Below are 22126 nucleotides of genomic sequence, written 5' to 3' on the forward strand. Positions count from 1 at the left end.
TAATCAGTGAAAATTAGACAATCGCGCAATTGTGGCGCTCAAATAAATGGGACAATACGATTATCCAATAATAAAATCATTACTTGATTTTTTGGTACGAAATGATATAAATATCTAACCTTTATAGGATGAGAAAGCTACTGTAATGGAAACATTGGAACAGTGTCATATTTCAAGGCGAGAAATATAATAAAATAATGAATTGTAACAAATCTTACTCAGGAAAAGCTATAAGATCTTAAAAATGGGCTCTAAAGGATAATGCACATCGCGTTATTGGAAACTATTGTGCATTGTTTTATTTGTAGTGCCATTCCTTTTACGCAGTTATCTTACTTGGCGACAAAAAAGTTGCCATATCGCACGTTAATTCCGCTTTACGAAGGAATGGTTTCGGAGAATAGCGGAGAGGAAGTTATCGTCGGCGCGGCGTTTTTAAGACCGGAAGCCCGCGAACGAAACAAATGGACTATCGAGGCACCGCAAAACCCGAAAGACGGATAGGAAGAGGCGGGGAGGAGACCGGTTAAGGGCTAACAAGTATATAACCACCGATATACGGCGCCTCTCGTGACTCTCTAACTAGCCACGCATGGCGAGCACGTGTGGAGGTGTCGACTGCGCCAGAGGCGCAAAGACCCTTATCCTCGGCCGTGACCCTTCCCTTCCCTTCCCGTCCTCTTACTTTACCCATCCCCTTCGCTTCATTTCACGCCGGACGAAATCGGAGTAAAAATATTTGGGCCCTACGTAATTGGCCACGACAACGGCTGACTTACAATTAGAACCACGCGCAATATATCGCCACCTCCCCCCCTCCCCCCAATTTTTAATCCGACCGATCGAATAAATTGCTCACTTGAAACGAGATTCTTTCATTTTGCTTGTGTAATATGAAACGCGAAGAAACGCGCGATACTGGATTTATTGTTTCATTTGCACGCACATTCTTTCTTCTTTATTGAGGGAATCGGAAACTATTAAATTTGATAAAGTAAATTTTTCTTCTCTAACTAAATGATTAGGTATAAATACATTTTATCCAAAAAGAAAGAGAAAATAACAAAATTGATTTAACCATTTCAGGAATAATTCAGCTAATATATTTTTCAAATAAAAGTAGCTGTCATATTTGATGTTAAAAATTTTATAAGACGAAAAGTGTTATTTGAATGTGATGCTAATTTAAATGAAAATCAAATAATATCCACCTCCAGGGAAATCCAGATAATAGCAAATAATTATGTGACTTAGCCAACGAGAATGTAATAATTTGATATCTTTGAACATATCAATTTCTGCAGGTAGCGAAAGAGAGCTAGTCTGCCGCGAACCGATCTCATTTTGAAAGTCGCAGCGTCTTAAGGCAGTTACTCGGGGATTTCGTGAAAGTCTTTGAAGTCCCGGCACGGCCGGTAGCGGTTTTCCTCGGATGTATTCTAATTTTACGAGTTGGCGGCGATGAAATTGGCCGGCTCGACGGCGCATCCGCTATCGCACCGTTGGTCAACTGTCAAACCGGCGGGGGATGAACCGCTGTGCGTAAACCGCTTAAAAGAGGGAGAGGGTGGATAAAATGAAATTTAATTAACTGAAACAACGCGAAATTATCGGACATTACGCGCTATCCGTTCGACGCGCTTCGTTTACCGCCACTCACGTTCGCACGTGGTATAAACCTGCCCGCTGTATATCGGTATATAAATAAACAATTATATTTTTATATGTTTCCCGTCGAAAGAAGTTGTCGATCTGCAGAAGTAATTTGCACCGTAGTGAACAAAATAGATATGGCCAATTAATATTTAAGATTAATTTATAAGCCTCAAACTCGATTTTCCTTCGACAATTAAATTCTTAAATGCTAGACAATTAAAATACCCTTGTATCATACTTATAAAATTATCTCTGTGCAGCTGTTAAGTAATTTCATCTATAATTACATTAAATCTTAAATTTCAATAGAGACACAATTATATAAATTAAAAACGTTTTTCAAACTTTCATAATATCTTCGCAAATCGCGTATTTATGATTGCAAATAATTTGAGTTAACGATCAAACGTATGAATCTTAAATCCCGTACAGTCCTTTTGTGATCATTAATGTCAATGTAATGTACATCTACGCGATATAGCAGGAATGGAGGGCACGCAGGGAGTACGTTAACAGGAGGGAGAGTTGTTCGGCGAACAAGAGAGATACATCGCGGAGGGAAAGAGCGAGAGAAAGAGATAGAGGAAGGACGGGACAGGAGGGTCGCGAGGTAGAAGGGAGATCGGAGGGAGGATTGGATGGGACGTGCAGGTTCGCCAATATACAAAGGGGAGCCCGGAGATTACGATCTTCCATTCGTTCGCTCGTTCCAATTATTTTGTCCAATTAAAATATCGATTTTCTCCCCCATCGCCGCGACTCTCGCGAGTTCGCCTTTTGCAGTGTCGCTCCCTCCCTCGCCCCTTTCCGCCCTTTCCTCTCAGGCCACCCTCCATACGGTAACATCGACCGTGCCCAACCCCGTGATTCTTCCCCTTCTCACCCTCGCCCCATTCTGTTGTACAGCCACCGCTTTCTCTCCACTGCTCTTTCTTTCCGTCTCTCTCTCTCTCCCCCCTCTGTCTCCACCTACGCTATTCCGGCTTCAATATTCAATTATTGGCTACGCGAGGGCTCGTGGGCCACTCGCAAAAAGCGGGAAACGAAGTCGCTTACGGTTTCTGCGTGCACACAAACGGGCGCGTGTTTCACTGCCCTCCTACGGCTGCCGTCTGACTGTGCGAGAGGAGGGAAATAGAGGGACAGAGAGAGAGAGAATAGAAAAGGGTGAATCAGGTAGGGGGGTGAGACGGCGTGCTTCCTGGCAGAAATCTGAAACAAACGAGCAACATTCCGTCCGTCGTAGCTTTCCGTGCAAATGTAATCGTGCGCCGAGTTCGCGGAATGGGCATGATACACGCTGTGACACGCAATGCTTCAAAGAGCCCAATCGAGTCGAAGGTACTTAAATTGAAACGCGACAAGCGTAGAATGCACGCCCGCAAGCAACGCACTCGCGAAATTACGAGATGCAATTTTTCCGCTAAAAAGTCTAATGAAATATAATCTATATAATCTCAATGATAAACGAGAACGACTTGCGATACATCCAGAGAAAAGTTATGCTTATATTGAAATCGTTCCCTCCATTGATTTTTTTAAGTTAAAATGAAAATACCTTTGAGAAAAATAAAAATTTACTTGATTTCAAGAAATGACGTTTAAATCAAAGAAACTTTTCTTTAACCGGATAATAATGTATAAATTTCTTTGATTCAAACAAATTCTTTTTGTATATAATAATTTTGATTTTTAATAACTGTACGTAATATTTTTAATAGAAGTAAAATAATTATGTATGTATAACTACGCGGAGATATAAATACTAGAGTATCTAATTAATAAGTCGTTAATAAAATTGTTAAATAATTAAATAGATATCTTTCAGATTTTATATAAAAATGTTAAAATTTTTCGAAAAACAAAGTTTTGTTACTTATACCAATAGATATAATTTAATTTAAAACGCATATAAATTTATAACAATTTTATCATAATAAGCTCACTAATAAATTTCCAATTGTACAAGATAGGTGTTATTTACATACCTCCAATTTTTTAAAATCCACATATCTCAAAGCTACAAATTTTTTCTGACTCACTCGATATTCATCATCATAATATAAGTGGCGCATCAACTGTAAAAAACGCAAGAGCACGCTCCCATGACCAGATTCTTTTTTTCCTCCCGAAGAGAAATTAACCCTCTAAACGGCTATTAGAGCCAAGCGGTGAGCGTCCGCGTTTTCTCTGAGAATAGACGATCTAATTCTGTGGAGGCGAGAGGAAGCGAGGAACGAGCTGATGGAGCGGGACGGAGCGAGAAAGACGGACCACCGTGATTGCAATTTTAACGCCAATTTGACTTGAATCTTCCCAGTCCGAAAGAAATACTGTTTTCATGCTCAATATAGCGGCTCGCTAATAATTAACAGCCAACTCGTGGCACTTTGCACATACAGGGTGTCTCAATTCTACGAAATATATCATTTGTATCTCGGGAGTTTTTAAACTATTCATAATTTTAAACAATATTAATTTGTATAAAGCAAATTGTAATATTATATTTACATTATCTATAAACTAATGACTTTTTAATTTTATATATTAAATCATCTCAATTCGTAAATTTGCTTTAAATATCAATAAATATAGATCACTATATTGTTATCAATGATTATATTATTATTAAATTATACAGATATACGTAGGTATAAACTTATTACATAATCAGAAACTAAATCCTATTAAATTGCTGATAAATTAATTTTGTTCTATAATATATGTTTCCTTACTCTAAAGATTCTAGATTAATTTAAAAATAATGATAATTATAGAAATTAACACACATTACTTAGAATTTCACAATAATCAAATTTGGTTAAAGGTATTACAAAGAGAAATTGTCAACAATTGTATCATACGTAGAAATTTGCAATCAATAGCGAATGTTGAAGTGAAATTCTGCGATACACCGAGTACGTGTACTGAGTAGGTCTTACGGTGCTGGCGGGTGGTCCTCATTATGTCGGTTCCCCACTGCTTACCCTCGCGTCCTATCTATTTAACGTATCGTTTGCCTTGGTAACCATCCAAATTAGCTCATCCTTCTCTATCCCACACCAACGGCATCTCTCGATTCCGCTCGTGTCCTCCTTAATTATTAGGAAGACGATGTTTAATAATGACGATCCTACCGTCACGGTGTGCTCTAATCGAAAACACTCGTTTCTTGCAAAAGTTTGCATCGTAATGGCGAATAACACGATAGCTAGCTTATTTAGAATATTGTCACAGGATGTGATTTTTCGACACTGCACGTGTATTTCTTGTATAAACTTTTTTTAATTGTAAGAAGGTCAATTGTAATTTTAATTCGATTGATTACCCTAGTAAGAATTGACTATCGACGAGGTACTGGCTCAGTATTACCTATCAATTTTTACATATCAATACAGGTATGGTACAGAAGGAATATTGGGATAATAGCAATGGGCCAAGACTTATATTACTTATAATACAGTATTACAGTACGGAGTTGTTGTACTAAATACAGACACAATACTGCAAATACTGGCGGCATACTGTCTCAACACTGACATCTGGCGCATTTATTTGGATAATTTCCGTATAGACACAATTCCAAAAGTGCACTGATAATGTACTGATCCACACATTGGAATCAGTATTGAATAGCTATATACCATATCATTATTTTTTAAATACTGTTCCAGTACTGAAATAGAAAACTCATTTTTCGGTACAGGATCGATACTTAACCAGGATTCAATATTAACCTACCGTATGAATTTCCACCATGCTATAAAAAAATTCTCTGCAAAGAACCTACACAAAAATATTACAATTTTTGAAAAATTTACCTTGGGATTATTTCGGTGAATAACTACGGTTAATTTTGAAGAAGCCAGTCCAAGAGAACGAAGTTACGACCTCGCCAATCGGACACGCAAATTTATCTTGGGAGGAAAACGGGATAGATATGCTCACGGAAGCGAATTTAAAAGTCAATGGCCTGTAAACATTAATGCCTCGAGTGAACGAAAGATAGCGAAGTGCTTTGTTACGGGAGTTTATGAGCCTCTTTATTGCCATCGTGATTTCTTCCCGATTGCCGAGCGTGCAGCTAGCGTAATATCGTGCTGTTGTAAGTCTATCTACCGATTTAGCCGCGGGAGAAGTTAACCGGCGACGAATCGTCTTATGTATCCCTGCTTCGTTACATATATAACGCTAGTCTCAGATGATATATCGACAGACGAATAACAATTTCTTAGAAAGACAGTTGCGTGGAAACGCCACCTCAACAATGCATATCTATATTTCGACTCTAGTTGATCATTAAATGTCGCGAAGCATTCTATATGCTAATTGATCCTCGAGAGACAATCGCACATCTGTTTTATATCAAATGTCTTCTACGGAATTTTTATTCACGGTTAATAACTTGGCCTGTTAGGGTCTTTATTAAGTCAAACGAAACAGACGCGCATTGTCGTCTCGATATTCTTTACCTAGTAAAGATTATTACGAATAATGTAACGATATAAACACGTTTGCACTGGTGCGCGATACAGTTTTGGAATTCAACATCGATTCCGATAAAGCGGCGAAAATAGACGTCGCGCGGATTTCCGCGCGATGAAATTTACGGCGCCAGCCAATTCCGCGAAAATGGAAGAACGTCCGCGAGGTTTTATTCGGCGGGTGCGGGTGCTGGTGCTGGGTGCTTTTTATCGACACCCCTATCGGGACTCATTTGTTTTTGCTTATCGCAAAGTTACGTGACGGAGCTACCGTAAATATGACGGACGGGTGCGCGACGATGGAATCTCAGTACGCCGTCAGAACAAACGAGCACCACGGACGAACCCCAAAAATCTCCCGACACGCGGCGACGCGACGCGACGGCTCGATTTAGGGGCTGAACGTCGAGAGGGAAGTCTCGAGACTGAGAGGGGTTGACGTTCGACTGCGAATCGATATGCCTACCTACCTACCTACATGCGCGAGCAAACCGTATCTCCGTATTGGACCAGGAAAACATGGCCGAAATTTCGAATCGGAATTCTCACATTTTCGTGTCTCGCCTATTTGTTGTGATTATGATTTAAACCTCACGACGCGAAATTTACATTTAATGCAGTAATATATGTTTTAAATTGTAATTAATACAGTACAATAATTAATAGTACTTATTTTTCGGAAAATTATAATTATCATGTCAAAGTTATTTGGGACAATAAATGACATAATAAATCACTTATTAATTTAATAAGAAAAATGTAACGAACGTACTGTATCAATTTTTAAAAGTAAATTCCTTGCCAAATTTAAAATTATGAATTTATATGTTTCACACATCAATGTACAAATCAAATGTCTTGATTAAAAATAAGACGCAAAATAGTCTTGATATTTACGCTTTTTTTCTTGTAATTAAATTAAAAATTAAAATTCAACATAACATGTTTTCTTCGTAATTAAATCTGTCAATTTTATGTTAGGACAAAGATAAAGCTATCGACGTATTTATAAAAAATGTAGTGCGATAAAAAGTCAAAGCTTTTTTTGGATGTTTTTATTTTGCTTTTTGCTATCACAACGACATTTCATATCAACTAATCCAAACATGATCTCCGCTTTATCGGTGCCATTTAATACAGCGACAATTGAAAACTATCTCATCCGCACTCTTAATTTTTTTTTCAATCTTAATCACCCCGCCTAATTGCTCAATTGCGCTCATTACCGTCTCCGACGTAGTAAAGCGAGTGGCGATTAAATCTTTCCCTCCCGCCGCCGCTCCGCTCCGCTCCGTGACGGCACGTCGCATTTGCACGAGAGAAACTTATCCCTCGGTACAAAAATCGCTGTATAGATAATTCCGCCTGAGTCCCAGCCATGGGGCGGAGCGTCGCGAGGAATGCCCCCGTTAGTAGTTCCCAGCCTCGCCCCGTTCTGATCCTCTCCTTCTCGCTCTATCACTCGGATTCCCCACTTCCACGAAGAGACTTCTCTTCCGTCGACGAGCGCTCGACCCCACCACAAGCGCTTAGCCGAAGGCAAAACGAAAAATCAGGGCGGTGCTGGTTGAGCGGTCAAACTCAGTCCACACGGAGAGCTCGGCTTGGCTAGAGGCTATCCAGAGCTGCTGGTCAACGATCATTGATCCACGAGTCCATAAGAGCTGTCAAACAATTATCCCTGGTGTGATCGATGTGCCTCACGCGCGTCCTTCTCCGGAGCTGATCGTTGGCGACCAAGTTTGTTTGGAGCAAATCCCGGATTTTGCATTCGCGAGAGACCATGTATGAGTCAGTGAGGAGTCATTCGTGAAGCAGTGAACTACGTCGAGCATTTTAGTCCGTCGCGGAATGAGCAGATAGCTCTTGTTCAGAAATATCGAAATCTTGTTATTGCGGATCCAAGCAGTGTGCTAATCGACGTATAAGGTGATCGATCGACGTCTAAGAATGACAGTAATAAGGATGACCTCGCCGGTCACGCCTGCATCGACCAGTCCGGACTCGTCAGACGAGACTCAGGCGTTGCAGGCAAGTCCCAAACCGGCTCATCGATTGAGCTTCTCCGTCGCGGCTCTGCTAGCTGACACTAGAAAATCGTCAGAGTCCTCGACAAGACAGGACGCGATTCTAACATCACCCAGATCGTCACCGATCGTATCGTACGCGATTCGACAGGAGCCTCGTATGCTGAAGCATCCATGTGATTTCAAAACATCAAGATACACCTTATCATCGTCGCTCAATCTTAATCAAGACGCCAGATTGATTCGTTGCGCCTCTCCTCACGATACTTCGGAGCCCAGAACTCCGCCGAGGTATCCCGAAGCGATCGACTATGCCTGCAATATCGAATCACCCGGCAGAAGATCAACCTCTGGTAGCTTGGATTATCGTATGCATCCATCCACCGACGCTAGTACCACACCAGAACCTATGGTAGGCTGTTCCTCGTCTCCGAAGATCGGCAGTCATCAGGACGCCGGCTCGCAATCACCGAGAAGCAGCTCTCACGGTGAGGCTCATTCGAGGTGTTCGGAAACGGACGATATCGAAGAGGATGATGAGAGCAGACTGGTTGACGTGGAAGATCTTCAGCATCATCCGTCCAGCCCAACTCCCGTTAGGCCGACACCGGCGTATCTTGGTGGTTTCGCTACCATCGGCGGTATCCCGGAGATCCCGCCTAGTCTTCACCCTGCAGTCTGGGCCGGCGGACATCAAAATGCAGCTGCAGCCGCCGCGGCGGCTGCAGCGGCCGCAGCCACAGCCACATTTTTCCCTTCTCACTTCTCTCACCATGCTCCTCTAAACGGTAAGTGTCTTTTATTTTTTAGCAATCTATATATGTATATTTTCTAAATATTCACGCTGGAATGATTAAATCAACTAATTCGATTTCCTCAATTATATCTAATGTAAATCTTTTTATTAATTATACTAAAACGAGAAAAGAAGCGACATTTGAAATAGAAATTTCCCTTTCTTTTATATTCTGAATAATAGTTCTCCTAAGTAGCCATTAATCGTTTCATTAAGTAGTCATTAATCATTTGATCGTTCTAACGTTTAATTTCAAAAGAGACAATCTATTTGGCCGTGCGACGACAACTGTGTTTGCGATTGTCTTTGAACTTTGGCGGAGTGCCAATCGCCCTTGTGTTTCTCGGCAGATTCTTTTCATGGTTCATTGCGGCTAAAGCGATTACGCGGTTACAGACGCGGTTTACGGATGGCAATTTCTCGCTGCTATATAGAATCCAGACAACTTTACTCCTTATCGATGTGTAATATCGAACGTGATGATATTCTGAAAACATAAGCTTCACAGAAGGTTATCTCGTGGTAATAATCACGCAAATATACTTTCTGTTTACGATTTTACAACTTAATAAAATTCGACAGATTATAACTATTTTATAATCTGTGATATTTTCTACAAATTTTTATAATTCAAATAATTTATGAATCTCTAATTCTAACGTTAATAATTAATACAAACATTACAAACCGATATATAATGTATTCATTAATTATTTGACACGATTGCAAATAAATGATATCACTTTCGACACTAATTAGTTAAAGGATTTACGGATTACAATGATTGTTGAAAAGGCAATCTCTGCGCCGTCATTTTGTCTCATCAAGGAACTAATTAAGGACGCAGGACCAAACTACATTTTGCTCGTGGATTTTTTGACGAAACAATGGGTAATTATTGTAGAAAGGCGAGACAAATCGAACAATCGACGAACAAAAATTGATTCTGTAACGGCCGCTTCGGCCGCTGCTGAACGATAGCCTACCGTCGCTCGACCGGGCCAAACAATTCTCACGTATTTCCACTTGATAAATGATTGTTACAAAAACATTCTCTTATTTATAGATAAAACATTTATCTAATATTGTTACGCAATAAAATGTAACTCGATGCTCTTCAAATATTTAATAATTTTTACGCCAAATTTAATTAGTTTATTTGTCTGTATATATAATAATTATTAATTTTTTATAAATTCAACCTTCGATTACCGTAGATTTATTTATACAACAAATATAATTGTCTAAAGTACATTCAAGAATTTAAAAAATTTAAATATTGTATAAATAAAAATGTCTAGTCAAATTATTACTTACATGTATTCTATAAAAATATAAATATAAATAAAACAAAATTTAATCCGAAAATAAAAATAGCTACTTGTGTTCTATTGTAAATATAAGAAATTCTCAAATAAAATCCCATGTGAAATATACGGTACGGGAAAAATGCCATAATTCTAAAATATGAACTCTCGTAGAGGGTATTTTCACAGATCGGCGAACCCCTTCAAAGTTTTACGCCACCGTTCTTTTATCGTGATTATCTTAAATAAGTGATTCTGTACCATAAAAAAATTTACTGGTTATACAAAGTATGGCAAAGTTTAGTAGTTACATCTTTAAATTGTCCAAACAATACACAATTCTTTTGAAAATATTGCTTTCTAATATAATTTGAGTGCTATTAAAAGAAAACAATATATATTTTTTATTACAGTTGATACAAAAATTTCGAAAAATTTACGTTATTTAAATATGACAATATTTCAAATATAAATTTATTAAAATATGTTATAGAAACTTGAGATCTTTCTTAAAATAAATTATTAATCTTTCTTATTATATTTGTCTCACAGTTATATAAATTAGAAAAAATCATAATTTTTTAAAACAAAAACACGATTTCTCTAATATAATAATGTATAATAGCAGATCTCTCAATGTTTTTCACGTTATTATTCGTTTTATTCGTGAATATCTGAAATTAAAATCTTTTTTAAAAGCACAGTATTACTGATATACAAGCGCAGTAAGAACATCAAGCATGATTATATCACGAATGTTAATCTTTTCGATCGTTATGCAATAAAAGACACCCAACCGTTCACGATTCTTCCTTTCCAGTTTGCACTACATTCGATGATCGTTGTGCATTCGTGGAACACGTTTATCTCGATGGAATCAGCTAATTATTTCGAATGTACATTCTCGATCGGTAGCTCAGGATTGAAATCGGCCTCCGCGTTTTTGGTAGCCCCGCGACACGGAGAGATCAACGGATGCCGAGACTAATTGGAACCCTTAGCGAGCGGTGAGGAGCGTATACAAAGGACAATTTCAAAGTAGGATTGAGCATGGAGCATACTATCATGTTATAAGTCCGGGTTGATGCGTAGAGAATCTTGGAACGACGACAGAGAGAGAGAGAGGAATGAGGAGAACATGGCGAGGGGAGGTGAGCGAAGGGCGGTTCTGACGACGAATTTGAAATTCAGAAACGGCAACTGCCAAGACGACAACGACGTGGCCTTTTGTCTCGTCGTGATCTCGGCTCGCTTCTTCTGTACAGAAGCTGTTCACCTCCGCTCTACAAATCTGTCAATTGTCTCGAGACAAATCTCGAGGAATATAACCGATATATTCCAATACCGGACTCCCTGTATATATTCCTTTCTGTTCTGTAGTAGTTTGACGCGCCTCGATTTTATCTGAACGCGGTATGGAAGCATAAACGACATATTCTGTATATCGAGCCTTTAAATATTTAAAATATATGTTGAATACATATCTAAAATTATTTTCTTTCTAATCATGAATTGTAGGATTTAAATGAAGCAACGATTGCTTCAGGAATTTTATAGGGAATTGAATTTTTGAATTTTTTCGCATCAATTTCTTAATAAATTATTTATAAGAATAATTCAAGTTTTCTAAGTGTATTATTTGAATTTTTGTTATATGATCACACAAATTAAAAAAATTTCACGGGGTTTCTTTTCTGATTAAGAAGTTGATATTATAAATGCAACAAATTGAAGATACTAATACAATTCATTATTAGTATATGCTTCTGTTAAACACAAAATTGTACTACGATCACGACTAACAAAATAATTCGACGTTAACCATCGACAAGCGTATACGTCCAATTAACCGATGTCGCGGTCGCGTCTTTTTCTAAACAGCGAACGAAGAATACCAAGCTCACCAACGACGTCTTCCTTCACGCGAGCAGGCGTTACGATCGGCACTCTTATGCGAGCGGTAGCCGCGGCCCAGCCGTGTAGAAACAATTCGCGGCCGGAATTTTGCGGTCGGACGGCAAAAAAGTAATGAGGCCAGTTTGCGGCGCCGTTCCGACGGAAAAATTATGAATTGCACCCTAAAAAGACGGCGTTTGCCCTCGCCGGGCTATTCCGTCGGTTCGAGGCCGACAAAAACGGGACATTGCGGTCTCGGGGCCCTTTTCTCCGTTGGCCTACCTATCCTGCGGAACACCTTCGCGAGAGGACTATCTGTCCGTCAGTTTGTTCCTACGAGCATAATGTTCGTCGCTGTTCTCGTGCGCAACATGCACTTCGACTGAAAGCGTGTTCCTTTTTTTTTTCTTTCAGAGAACGGCGAACCGGCTAAGATTAAGTGCAACCTGAGGAAACACAAGCCAAACCGAAAGCCCAGAACGCCCTTCACGACCCAACAGTTGCTGGCCCTCGAGAAGAAGTTCAGAGAGAGGCAATACTTGAGCGTTGCCGAGAGGGCAGAGTTCTCGTCCTCATTGCACCTCACGGAGACGCAGGTAAAAATCTACTTTGTGTACCAATTAGTTATCAATTGATATCAAATTGTCCTTAATAAGAAGTGACATTCACCGCGTCGTATGACATAATTTTTCAATCATAGATATAAATATAATAATAAGTATTCGCTAATAAAGCATGTACAAATCATGGCTAATTTTCTTTTAAAATCGAGAGTCAATTTCTCTAACCTTTTATATAAGATACAAACATCATTTCGCAAATGCTTGTAATATTAATTAGCAAATAAACTATCAACTTGCTCAACTCTTACCTCTTACTCTAACTCTCTCACAATCGTTTTAAATTTATTAACAATTTATTGTAAATTATTACATAGTCTATTACTTTATCATAAATTATTGCAAGAGCTTATAAAGATAGGTTGTTGAGAAAATCAAAGTTAGGAGCATTTTATTGAGAATCATAAATTTCCCTCATTTCGTTATCGATTGTGGCGGTTATGCAATCAAATTAGCACATTATAGTATCCTGCCCGTGAGAATCGTAATTTCTTCTTCGAGAGAGAGACTGATTTTTCATGCGATGTTTGCTAGACTCTCAAACCAACACTGGCAATATACTGCCCACATCTTTCGTCACTTTTATTTCCTCGGTGCCATTCACGAGTCAAAACAGCACGTCTCTCAGAGCTTAGTTATGGTAACCGTACGGCGCTGCCAGATGCGCGGTAATTAGCGCGCGTAAATGCGCGCTACCCGAGCCGGCGATACAAAGCAAAGAAGACGGTAATTTTATTAATAGACTACAAATTGCCTGAAACGCTTTCCGCGATAGCACGCGATGACCGGCCAATTATCTCCGGCTGAGATCCCGATTCTCTGGCAGCGATTTCCGAAACACATTTCGCGTGCTTTCGCGCGTACGAACACGGTGAGCGCGAACTCATTTCCGCGCGGATTCTGCTGCTCCGAAATGACCCGACAACAACTACGTCGATTATTCGATTAAGATAGACGTCGATAAAATTGCGCCGAGGGGTAATGGTTTGTTTATGGCCGCAGATGCGCCGCCGCGATATCGCGGATTATTTATCAGTTCCTCTTCTCGATTTTATCGTGATATCGTCAAGACGTCGTTTGCCAAAATTATACCCACAAAGTGACATTTAAATGGAATATAATGTGCTCTGTCTTCTAGTTTATTTTAAAGATTTTAAACGCGATGCCAAATGCTCAAACTGCGAATTTCAACGATCGAACAAAATTACACAAAATTATACGCTGCCATAAAACTACAATTTATTTCTATTGCATTTAAAATTAATGTTAGGTAAATGTTGTGTATATCTAGTTAATATTAGCATAGATATCATCAGACATTATTCCTGATATTCTGTGATAAGCCCTTTGCTCTGTGTTAATTTCATATTTAAAAATAAATTATTTTCGGGGTGCTTTTAACACAAATAAAGAGAGGAATGCCGTTCTCTTATTAAATATTTAAATATTTCCCCATCGATTTTCACTTAATATTGCTCTCTTTTTTGTTTAAAATTATTTTGTGCATTTAATTGCTTCCCTATATTTGTTCTGTCTACATTTTATATAATTTTACTCGTTCGCAATACATATAAATTTGGAAGCTATACATCTCGACGCCGTTATATTCCGAATAATCTATTAAGTCATGCTAAAATATATGAATATACGAATATACGAAGGTGCGAGTTACTACAATATATATTCCGTATTAGTCACCATGTCGGAACTCATCATCTTAAATACGCCGTTGTAAAGTCAAATTGATTTGTTGTTGCAGGTAAAGATCTGGTTTCAGAACCGACGTGCCAAGGCGAAACGTTTGCAAGAAGCGGAAATCGAGAAGCTGAGAATGTCGGCCGTGAGACAGCATCATACGGCGCTATACGGCTCGCATCCGGGGATCTTAACCCCCGCGGGACTTTATCCCGTAGGAATGCTGTCTCATCCCGGTTTGACGCCTCATCACGCAATCGCTCAGCATCCTGCGAGGGAATGAGAGCAATAAATATTCGATACCGGTTAGAAACTGGTTGAAATGATCTGTCATCGAATCTCACATCAAAAATAATTTCGGCTACGCTAAAAGGGCAGGCTTAAAAATTACTGCAGTATGTTGATAAATAATATTAAAATGATCTCGAGAAAAAAAAAGGAGAGAGAGAGAGAGAGAGAAATTTCATCATCGGCTTTATATACTTTTTCCAGTATTAGTTTAATAAAGAAGTGAAGGTTCACAAGTCTGTTAAGAAATTCGTCTGTGCCAATGTCGCCCGTCTTGAAAAGGCTGGAAACTATTGTAAATAGATTTGTAAATATTATTCATGTACCGCGCGTTAATTACTTTGTACATAAATACCTATGTGACTATTTGAGAAATGGGGTTGCATTTGCATTGCTGAATGCAAGTAATAAAACGAATGAATCTTGGTAGTATAGAGAGAATTCTTTTTCCAATTTTGTATAAATGTAAAGCAAGCATAACGACGATCAGAAGAATTTATTTAATAAATTGTATTATCGTAAACAGCAAATTTATTCCCCTCATTGCCTAAAATCCTTTCTTTTATCTTATTAAAGAAAGTCTTAATAAGAAATATAAATATAGAAATTTAAATATGAATTAATATGTTATATATGTGCTCTTTTTTCTTACAGAAATTTTGAATTAAAGCATTACGATCCGTACAAAAATAAAATATTTCAGTATTCGTTTAATGAAAAATTCTAAACATTTTCGAAATTAGTTTTTTAAATATTAAAAGATTATAAGTTTGATAAATATTTCGAATACAAATTAAATAAATCCTAATGATATTATTTTTCAAACGTTTTAGTTTTAATGTAAAGTCATTTCATGAATTGCAAATTTTAACCGTTTTTAATTTTCAATTTTAAATTATTCCAATAGCAATTTTATATTTAACCTTATAATAAGATCATTCATTTCCATCAAACAGGAAAATATCGATAGTGAAACATCGAGCGTATAATTGTATGACGGAAGCTATCTAGTATCTACCTCGTTCCGTCGCAGACAATAACGTAGTACCATGCTACGATACCGAGATCGATTCAAAGTACGTCCTTGTCTAAGTTTGTGCACCTACGGGAGGAGGTCGTCCGTGCGGATCTCCTCGAGTACTGCGATGATTACGCGAGCGCGATTACGCGGTACCCGAGAATGGCGTCTCTGTGCGTATATGTCGTTGGGATAAATTAGCCGTGGCAATTAGTTTCGGAATCGACCTCGCCGGGTGGTTGGCGCCACCATCTTGATTGCGCCCGGGGAAGAACCTTCGAAGACAGTAGCCAGCACTGTTTGCCGAAAGGCCCGCGCCATTCGCGCGGTCTAATTAGCGATGCCCACCGAGATATCGCCGACGTGCGCTAATAATACCGAGCATAAATATTCCGAATTTTTTCGTCTGGTGGCCCGTCCGCCCCTGCTAGCCTCCTTTCATCCACGGGCCGCCGTCTGCGATATATCATTTTTGCATTAGTTAATTGCAGCTTTGTTCCGCGGTTCTCGACACTTGAAGCATTCACAAATAAGAGGATCTAGGAGATCAGACATCTATAAGCATAGCTAAACAGAAATTCTAGGAAGTAAATTTGTGGAGCTACAAGTTGGTGTCGTAGCGATCGTCACGAGAGAAATATGAGCCACTTATGAAACACAATCAAGATAAAATGAAATAAACTAACGTATTGCGTCTAACAATAGCTTATCGTGAAAAATATCAGTTAATATGTGAAACAGCTAAAGTATTAAATATATCCTGCATTATTATTGCACTATATAATTGCACAAATCTTATTTATGATAATTGGCACATTATTTATAAAAATTGAAGCTGTACCGTGATTATCAACAGCTTCTATCTTCCGAAGAATACAACTATATGTACAAACATACATATACAAACTTGTAAATTCATAATCAATTTTATCTTATCATCCTCATGATGCAACCAAAGTTAAACATCCTCATAGAAATACATATATCATGTGCTATTTATAACACAAGATATTAAATGGTATTCACGAAATAATTTTTATGACTGATTAAAATTAATGAACAATTGATAATAAAATCTTTCTCAAACTAAAACCGTATAAACTTTACTAGGGAAATTGCTTATTTAGATGCGTCTTTGTAGATTTAGGCTACACTTTTAATTATCTTTTTAATTAAACTTAATCTGTGTAAGTCGTCACAAAAAATCCCGCGTTGGAATATTCTCCGAAGAACTGGATGATATGTACGTGCCTGAATTTTAATCGTGCAATTAGTCGCCAGTCATTACTGCCTGTTTCAAGAAAGTAAGATAACGTCAGATCCTATCACGCGAGCTACCGTATTGCTTGTTGGATTTTATTATGAAAACAGAACATTCACATACTTTGCTACTATCTCTTATGCCCAAGAAAAACATCAAATTCCTCGTCTTACATTTTATTTTTATATAATTGTATTTAATATATAGTATTTTTTTTTAATATTTCCATTATTAACATTTTAATTATATATAGCACATATATTATTCATAATCATACATATAATTTTATAAATATTATATATATGTCTATATTAGAGAGACATTTAGAAATTACGAACCCTCTAGTATATTTCCGAACTCTTATCAGTATATTATTAAACTCTTATCGTGCTCTTTCAAACACATCAAAGTAAGAACTAATAATAACTTGTTTATAAAATATAGTTTTTATACAGTATCGAGTAATTATACAATTACTTCTCTAGTAACGACGTTTAAAGTTTTTTTTTACAAACTTTTGATTATTACATTTCTACGGGATATGTACATATTACAGATCAGTTATATATTTACAAATTTTACGTTATTCTTCTCCTATAATAATTAGATTAAGGGTTATGAATCGTCGTAATCTTGTCAAATGTTTTATACCAAATATGCCAATAGTATCTACATTTAATTAAAGTATACGAAAATGCAAAAATTTGCATCTGCATTAAAATACAACGTTCCTATAAAAAATATAGTTCAATTATATTTATGAAGAATTGACGTTATATTGATGCCAGAATGTTAACATGTACTGATGTCGCAATCTAATTGCGCATCTTACAAAATCAATGATGGACGTTTTGTAAATAGCAACGATTGTACATTTTTTATGCGGACCTCATTTCCACGGTGCCTATTTACGATCTCGATAAGGCTTGACTAAGTTCAATCGAGGATCGGGTCAAGATCTCTCCACGTTTGATTTTAAAATATAAATCGATTAACATTTTAAATGTTTTGAATGCAATTTGGATTTCATGAGTCGCCATTAGTTTCTATCATACATTTTATATAAGTCTTTATTTACATTCAATGTACTGAACAAATGCGTTCACGTAATTTTTATTACTTAATTTCATTAAGTATTAATGTTAATTAGAATTTTCAAATTAATAATAGTCATTATTAATTCAAAATAGAATATATAATAAAATCAATAATAATCATCATATAGTAAACTCGTAAAATTCTTTGGAATAAAATCTCATTCTTTTAGGGTGAGATTCACTTCAAAGAATTTAAAGAAAAATATTTTTTGGCAATGTATGTATATATACGATATAAACGCATTAATTATTGTATATGTATAAATGCTTTATTATTTTCTACATTTTTCTGAAAACTTGCAAAACATATAGCGATATATTTAATATTGTAATTTGTTATGATTAAATCTCCAATTTTAAAGAAAATGTCAATGTTATATACAAATTATTTTCCATAATCGATAATTATACTGGCAATATGCACAGCTGACTGACTGTTGCAACATTGTATGTAAATCGCTTGATTGAATCAATGCAAAATCAATGAGATATCTCATACATATATTGACATAAACAACGATAATTAATTATATTTAAAATATCATCTTTATAATAACGCTTTAACATGTTTTGACGTAGCAATATATCAAACGTATTACATGTGAATGAACACTGATTTACATATCAGTTTGACCTAATGACCCAGCGGTCCAAGGACCATTAAAAAACAAAAACCCTAAATTTACTTCAAGGTTTTTTAATCCATATATTTGTTTTACTTCAACTGTTCAAATTATCATCGCTTACAAATATAAGAAAGTATGTTCTTCATTTAATCATCAGAATTTTTTTAACCGAATTAATTATCCAGCTTAATTTTTATCAAAAAATCATCGTCTGTCACACATCCCAGTTTCTTTTATATATAGCAGTAATAACGAAAACTCTTCCTCTTAATATTAAGCATCTATTGATCTCTCAATTAAGTACACGGAATATTAATGTAAGAGAAAGTAATTGCATAGTCAATCGCTGCGTCATAGCAAATCTATGATCGAAAGAAAACACGATGGTTTCGCTTTGCATAAAAAGGTCTCCTGCTAAGTCATCCTGCTTTCGTTATGAAATAACAAACGATAGTTGCCAGAAATATACAACCGCGATCCATCAATATTCTCGCCATGCAACGCCATTTTTATCGCGTGTCGGCTCATTTAAATGCTGAGTATGCCTACGTAACACAAGATAAATCGCTGTCGATTGTTAACTCTAATGATTTAATTATAGCGTACCTTTTCGTAGAGAGCCGATACTTGTCTATCGACCCGGCTTGTGTTTTTCAATTCAATTATCGGCATTACGGCGCGATCAAAATTATCTGTTGTCGAATTAATGCGCGTGTCCCGCTTTTCGGAGAAGGCGACGCGACGGGGGCGGGGTGAGTTTTAATGAGCGATTAACCCGGCGTTACGCAACGAAATTAATTATCTGCCGATAAATGCCTTCCACGGAGGGTGTATTAACGATCGCGATAAACCCGCGTGGCAGAAAACACGCGACGGTACAGATTGCAGATTATTTCGTGCCGCTAAACAAATGGGCTCGCGAGTGTTAGACCGATCGTCGCTTCATAACGCCTAACGATTTTGAAATGCAAAAATGGATAACCGAGAAATATATCGCATTCTCTTTCAAAGAAATCGATAAATAAATCAAGTATACTGTGATATTAGTAATTCAATCTATAAAATAAAATTAACGGCCTTTTTTCTCTATAATATAACTTTCAAGACTTCAGATTTATTATACATGTACAACTTTTTTTAAAAAACGCAAAGTTGAAAAAATTTAGAAAACAATTTGAAATAGCATAATATAATTGACATAATTATTATATAGATTAAAGTATAGATAATAGCTTCGTGGCTCCAAGGATAAATAAAATAAAAATAAATTGCCAAAATAAATTTCTGAGGTTACTGGAGCATCAATAATACGTGCGTTAATAATTTTATATATATATATATATATATACGGACGTATAAATATAATTGCGTCTTTATTAATATCGATTATCAAAGTAAAAATATTTTTCGAACGAAATTATTCGTGTGAACATATTATGTAAAAACAAAATTGCCAGCTGTTACGATAAGACATGATAATCTTCCATTGTAAAAACCACAAATGTTAATTACACAGAGACGCAATTATAATGTAGATACATCAAATTGCGTAATTAGCTTTTTAGGTACGAAATAAATCATGTAGCACAGTAAACACGAAAATCATGAATCAAAATGTAAATTAAATAAAAAAGCTAAAGAATCGGTAATTTGTCAAGATAATATTTTCTTGTTGGAAAAAGTTATGGGTAAGATCGATCACACAGGCATTAATATGAAAAGCAAATTTGTTTATGATAGCACTCGTTAATCTCGTTAATTATAATTACATCTCATTCAAGATTAACGCATAAAAAATCTTGTTTGCCAGTTATGTTATCAATGCGGCCGGTTCATGGTTATCGGATTGCAACATTTCATTTGCACTATTTTTTTCGTTCGTTTATATAAAATATGAATACCTGATTGTAACATAATTTCTGACAATTTAATTACAATTATTTTATTCTCAATAATAATTAAAGATAATTAAGCTTATACGTAGATATTTTTTTGTATTCTTTTTTCAAAAATTGTCTGTGCGCTTGACTAGACGATAATTAATAAGAACATCCGCCTTATTAATTTCTAATTGTTTGTAAATCGCGTCGCGCAGAAAATCAATATCTTTTAGTGAATTAAGTGTTGTGAACTTGAACTATTGTAATGCTGACCTTATATTGATTGAATACAATGAGAATGTATATGTATCAAGTGTTACGCAATGCAAATAATTACTCTTGCCCATGAAGAACTGACATTATTTATTTTTTCCTTTATCAGTAACGGTACAATAATTTACAGTACAGTAACGGTTCTGCTTGAAAACGTTCCGTCTGTAGAAATAAATAGAAAATTTATTAATATTTCATTCCAAATACTTATTAAAATTCTACCTGTAACTTTCAATTATTTATTAGAAATTTTTCAAAATTATCAATTCTGATATAAATCTTTTAATCCTAGTAGTTTTATTATGCATACTTTATCAAAATATTTGAAATTGAAATTTAATTAATATTCTCTTATGGTCTTATAAATGTAATATATTTATGTACGCGTATATATGCAAGATTACAATTAATAAGTTTAGATAAGTGATCAATGTTAAGAGAGTATAATCTAAAATATCAATATTTTCTTAGAGAAAGTTATTTTAACGAAATGAGCATATCCAACGCCGTCCTGTTTCAATAGTTGTTAAATTTAATTACGGGATAATGCAAATAACCGGTATCTGTTCAGAAACTTTCGCCATTAGTATTAACACCATTGGGAAAGAAATACTATTATTTTAATTACCTTAATTTCAGATCATCGAGATATCTTCGTCGCCGCATGAATAAAATACAATATCTTCTTTTACGGTTTCCTGCTTATAGACAGTGAGGTGTGTGTGTGTGTGTGTGTGTGTGTATATATATATATATATATATGCATCGTGCAATACGACGTAAGGTTAATGTCCGCACAATTACGCCTGATGGAATATATTGCAAATGTAATGAATCACTAGTGACATTATGTGGGACACGTATGTATATACGCGCGTGCCAAAAAATCGCAGCAAGAGCAAGAAGCGAAATCATAATGCTAAATTCACTCGACGTCAACATTAAACGTTGTGGATAATAGCGAACTCATTTATCAACTGCCGACAGTTTAATCGTCGAGGTTGAATTAACGTTAACTCCAACATGCTATCGAATCGATCTTAACGTTAATTAATATCTCCATGACAGTGGGAGAAAGAAATAGAAAGAGGTATCGGAGCTGAGCTGGTGAAACCTGGCGGCAGCAGACCGGTGTTAGTTAATCCTAAACCGGTTACAAATGCGTTGGTCATCGCGGTATCTTTGACTTACTAATTGGATGG

At 36.4% G+C, this 22126-nt stretch overlaps 1 protein-coding gene across 1 annotated transcript; it reads left to right on the forward strand.

Annotated features, from left to right (window-relative positions):
* The first annotated feature begins 7724 nt into the window (after positions 1-7724).
* On the forward strand, positions 7725-14927 carry LOC108760659 (muscle segmentation homeobox). The gene is made up of 3 exons (XM_018506730.1): positions 7725-8955; positions 12581-12762; positions 14546-14927. Exons 1-3 carry the CDS (start codon positions 8091-8093, stop codon positions 14762-14764), a joined length of 1266 nt encoding a protein of 421 aa, XP_018362232.1. The 5' UTR covers positions 7725-8090; the 3' UTR covers positions 14765-14927.
* Positions 14928-22126: the final 7199 nt, after the last annotated feature.

This window comes from Trachymyrmex cornetzi, unplaced genomic scaffold (assembly GCF_001594075.2).
Source record: "Trachymyrmex cornetzi isolate Tcor2-1 unplaced genomic scaffold, Tcor1.1 scaffold23, whole genome shotgun sequence".
Classification (NCBI taxonomy): domain Eukaryota; kingdom Metazoa; phylum Arthropoda; class Insecta; order Hymenoptera; family Formicidae; genus Trachymyrmex; species Trachymyrmex cornetzi.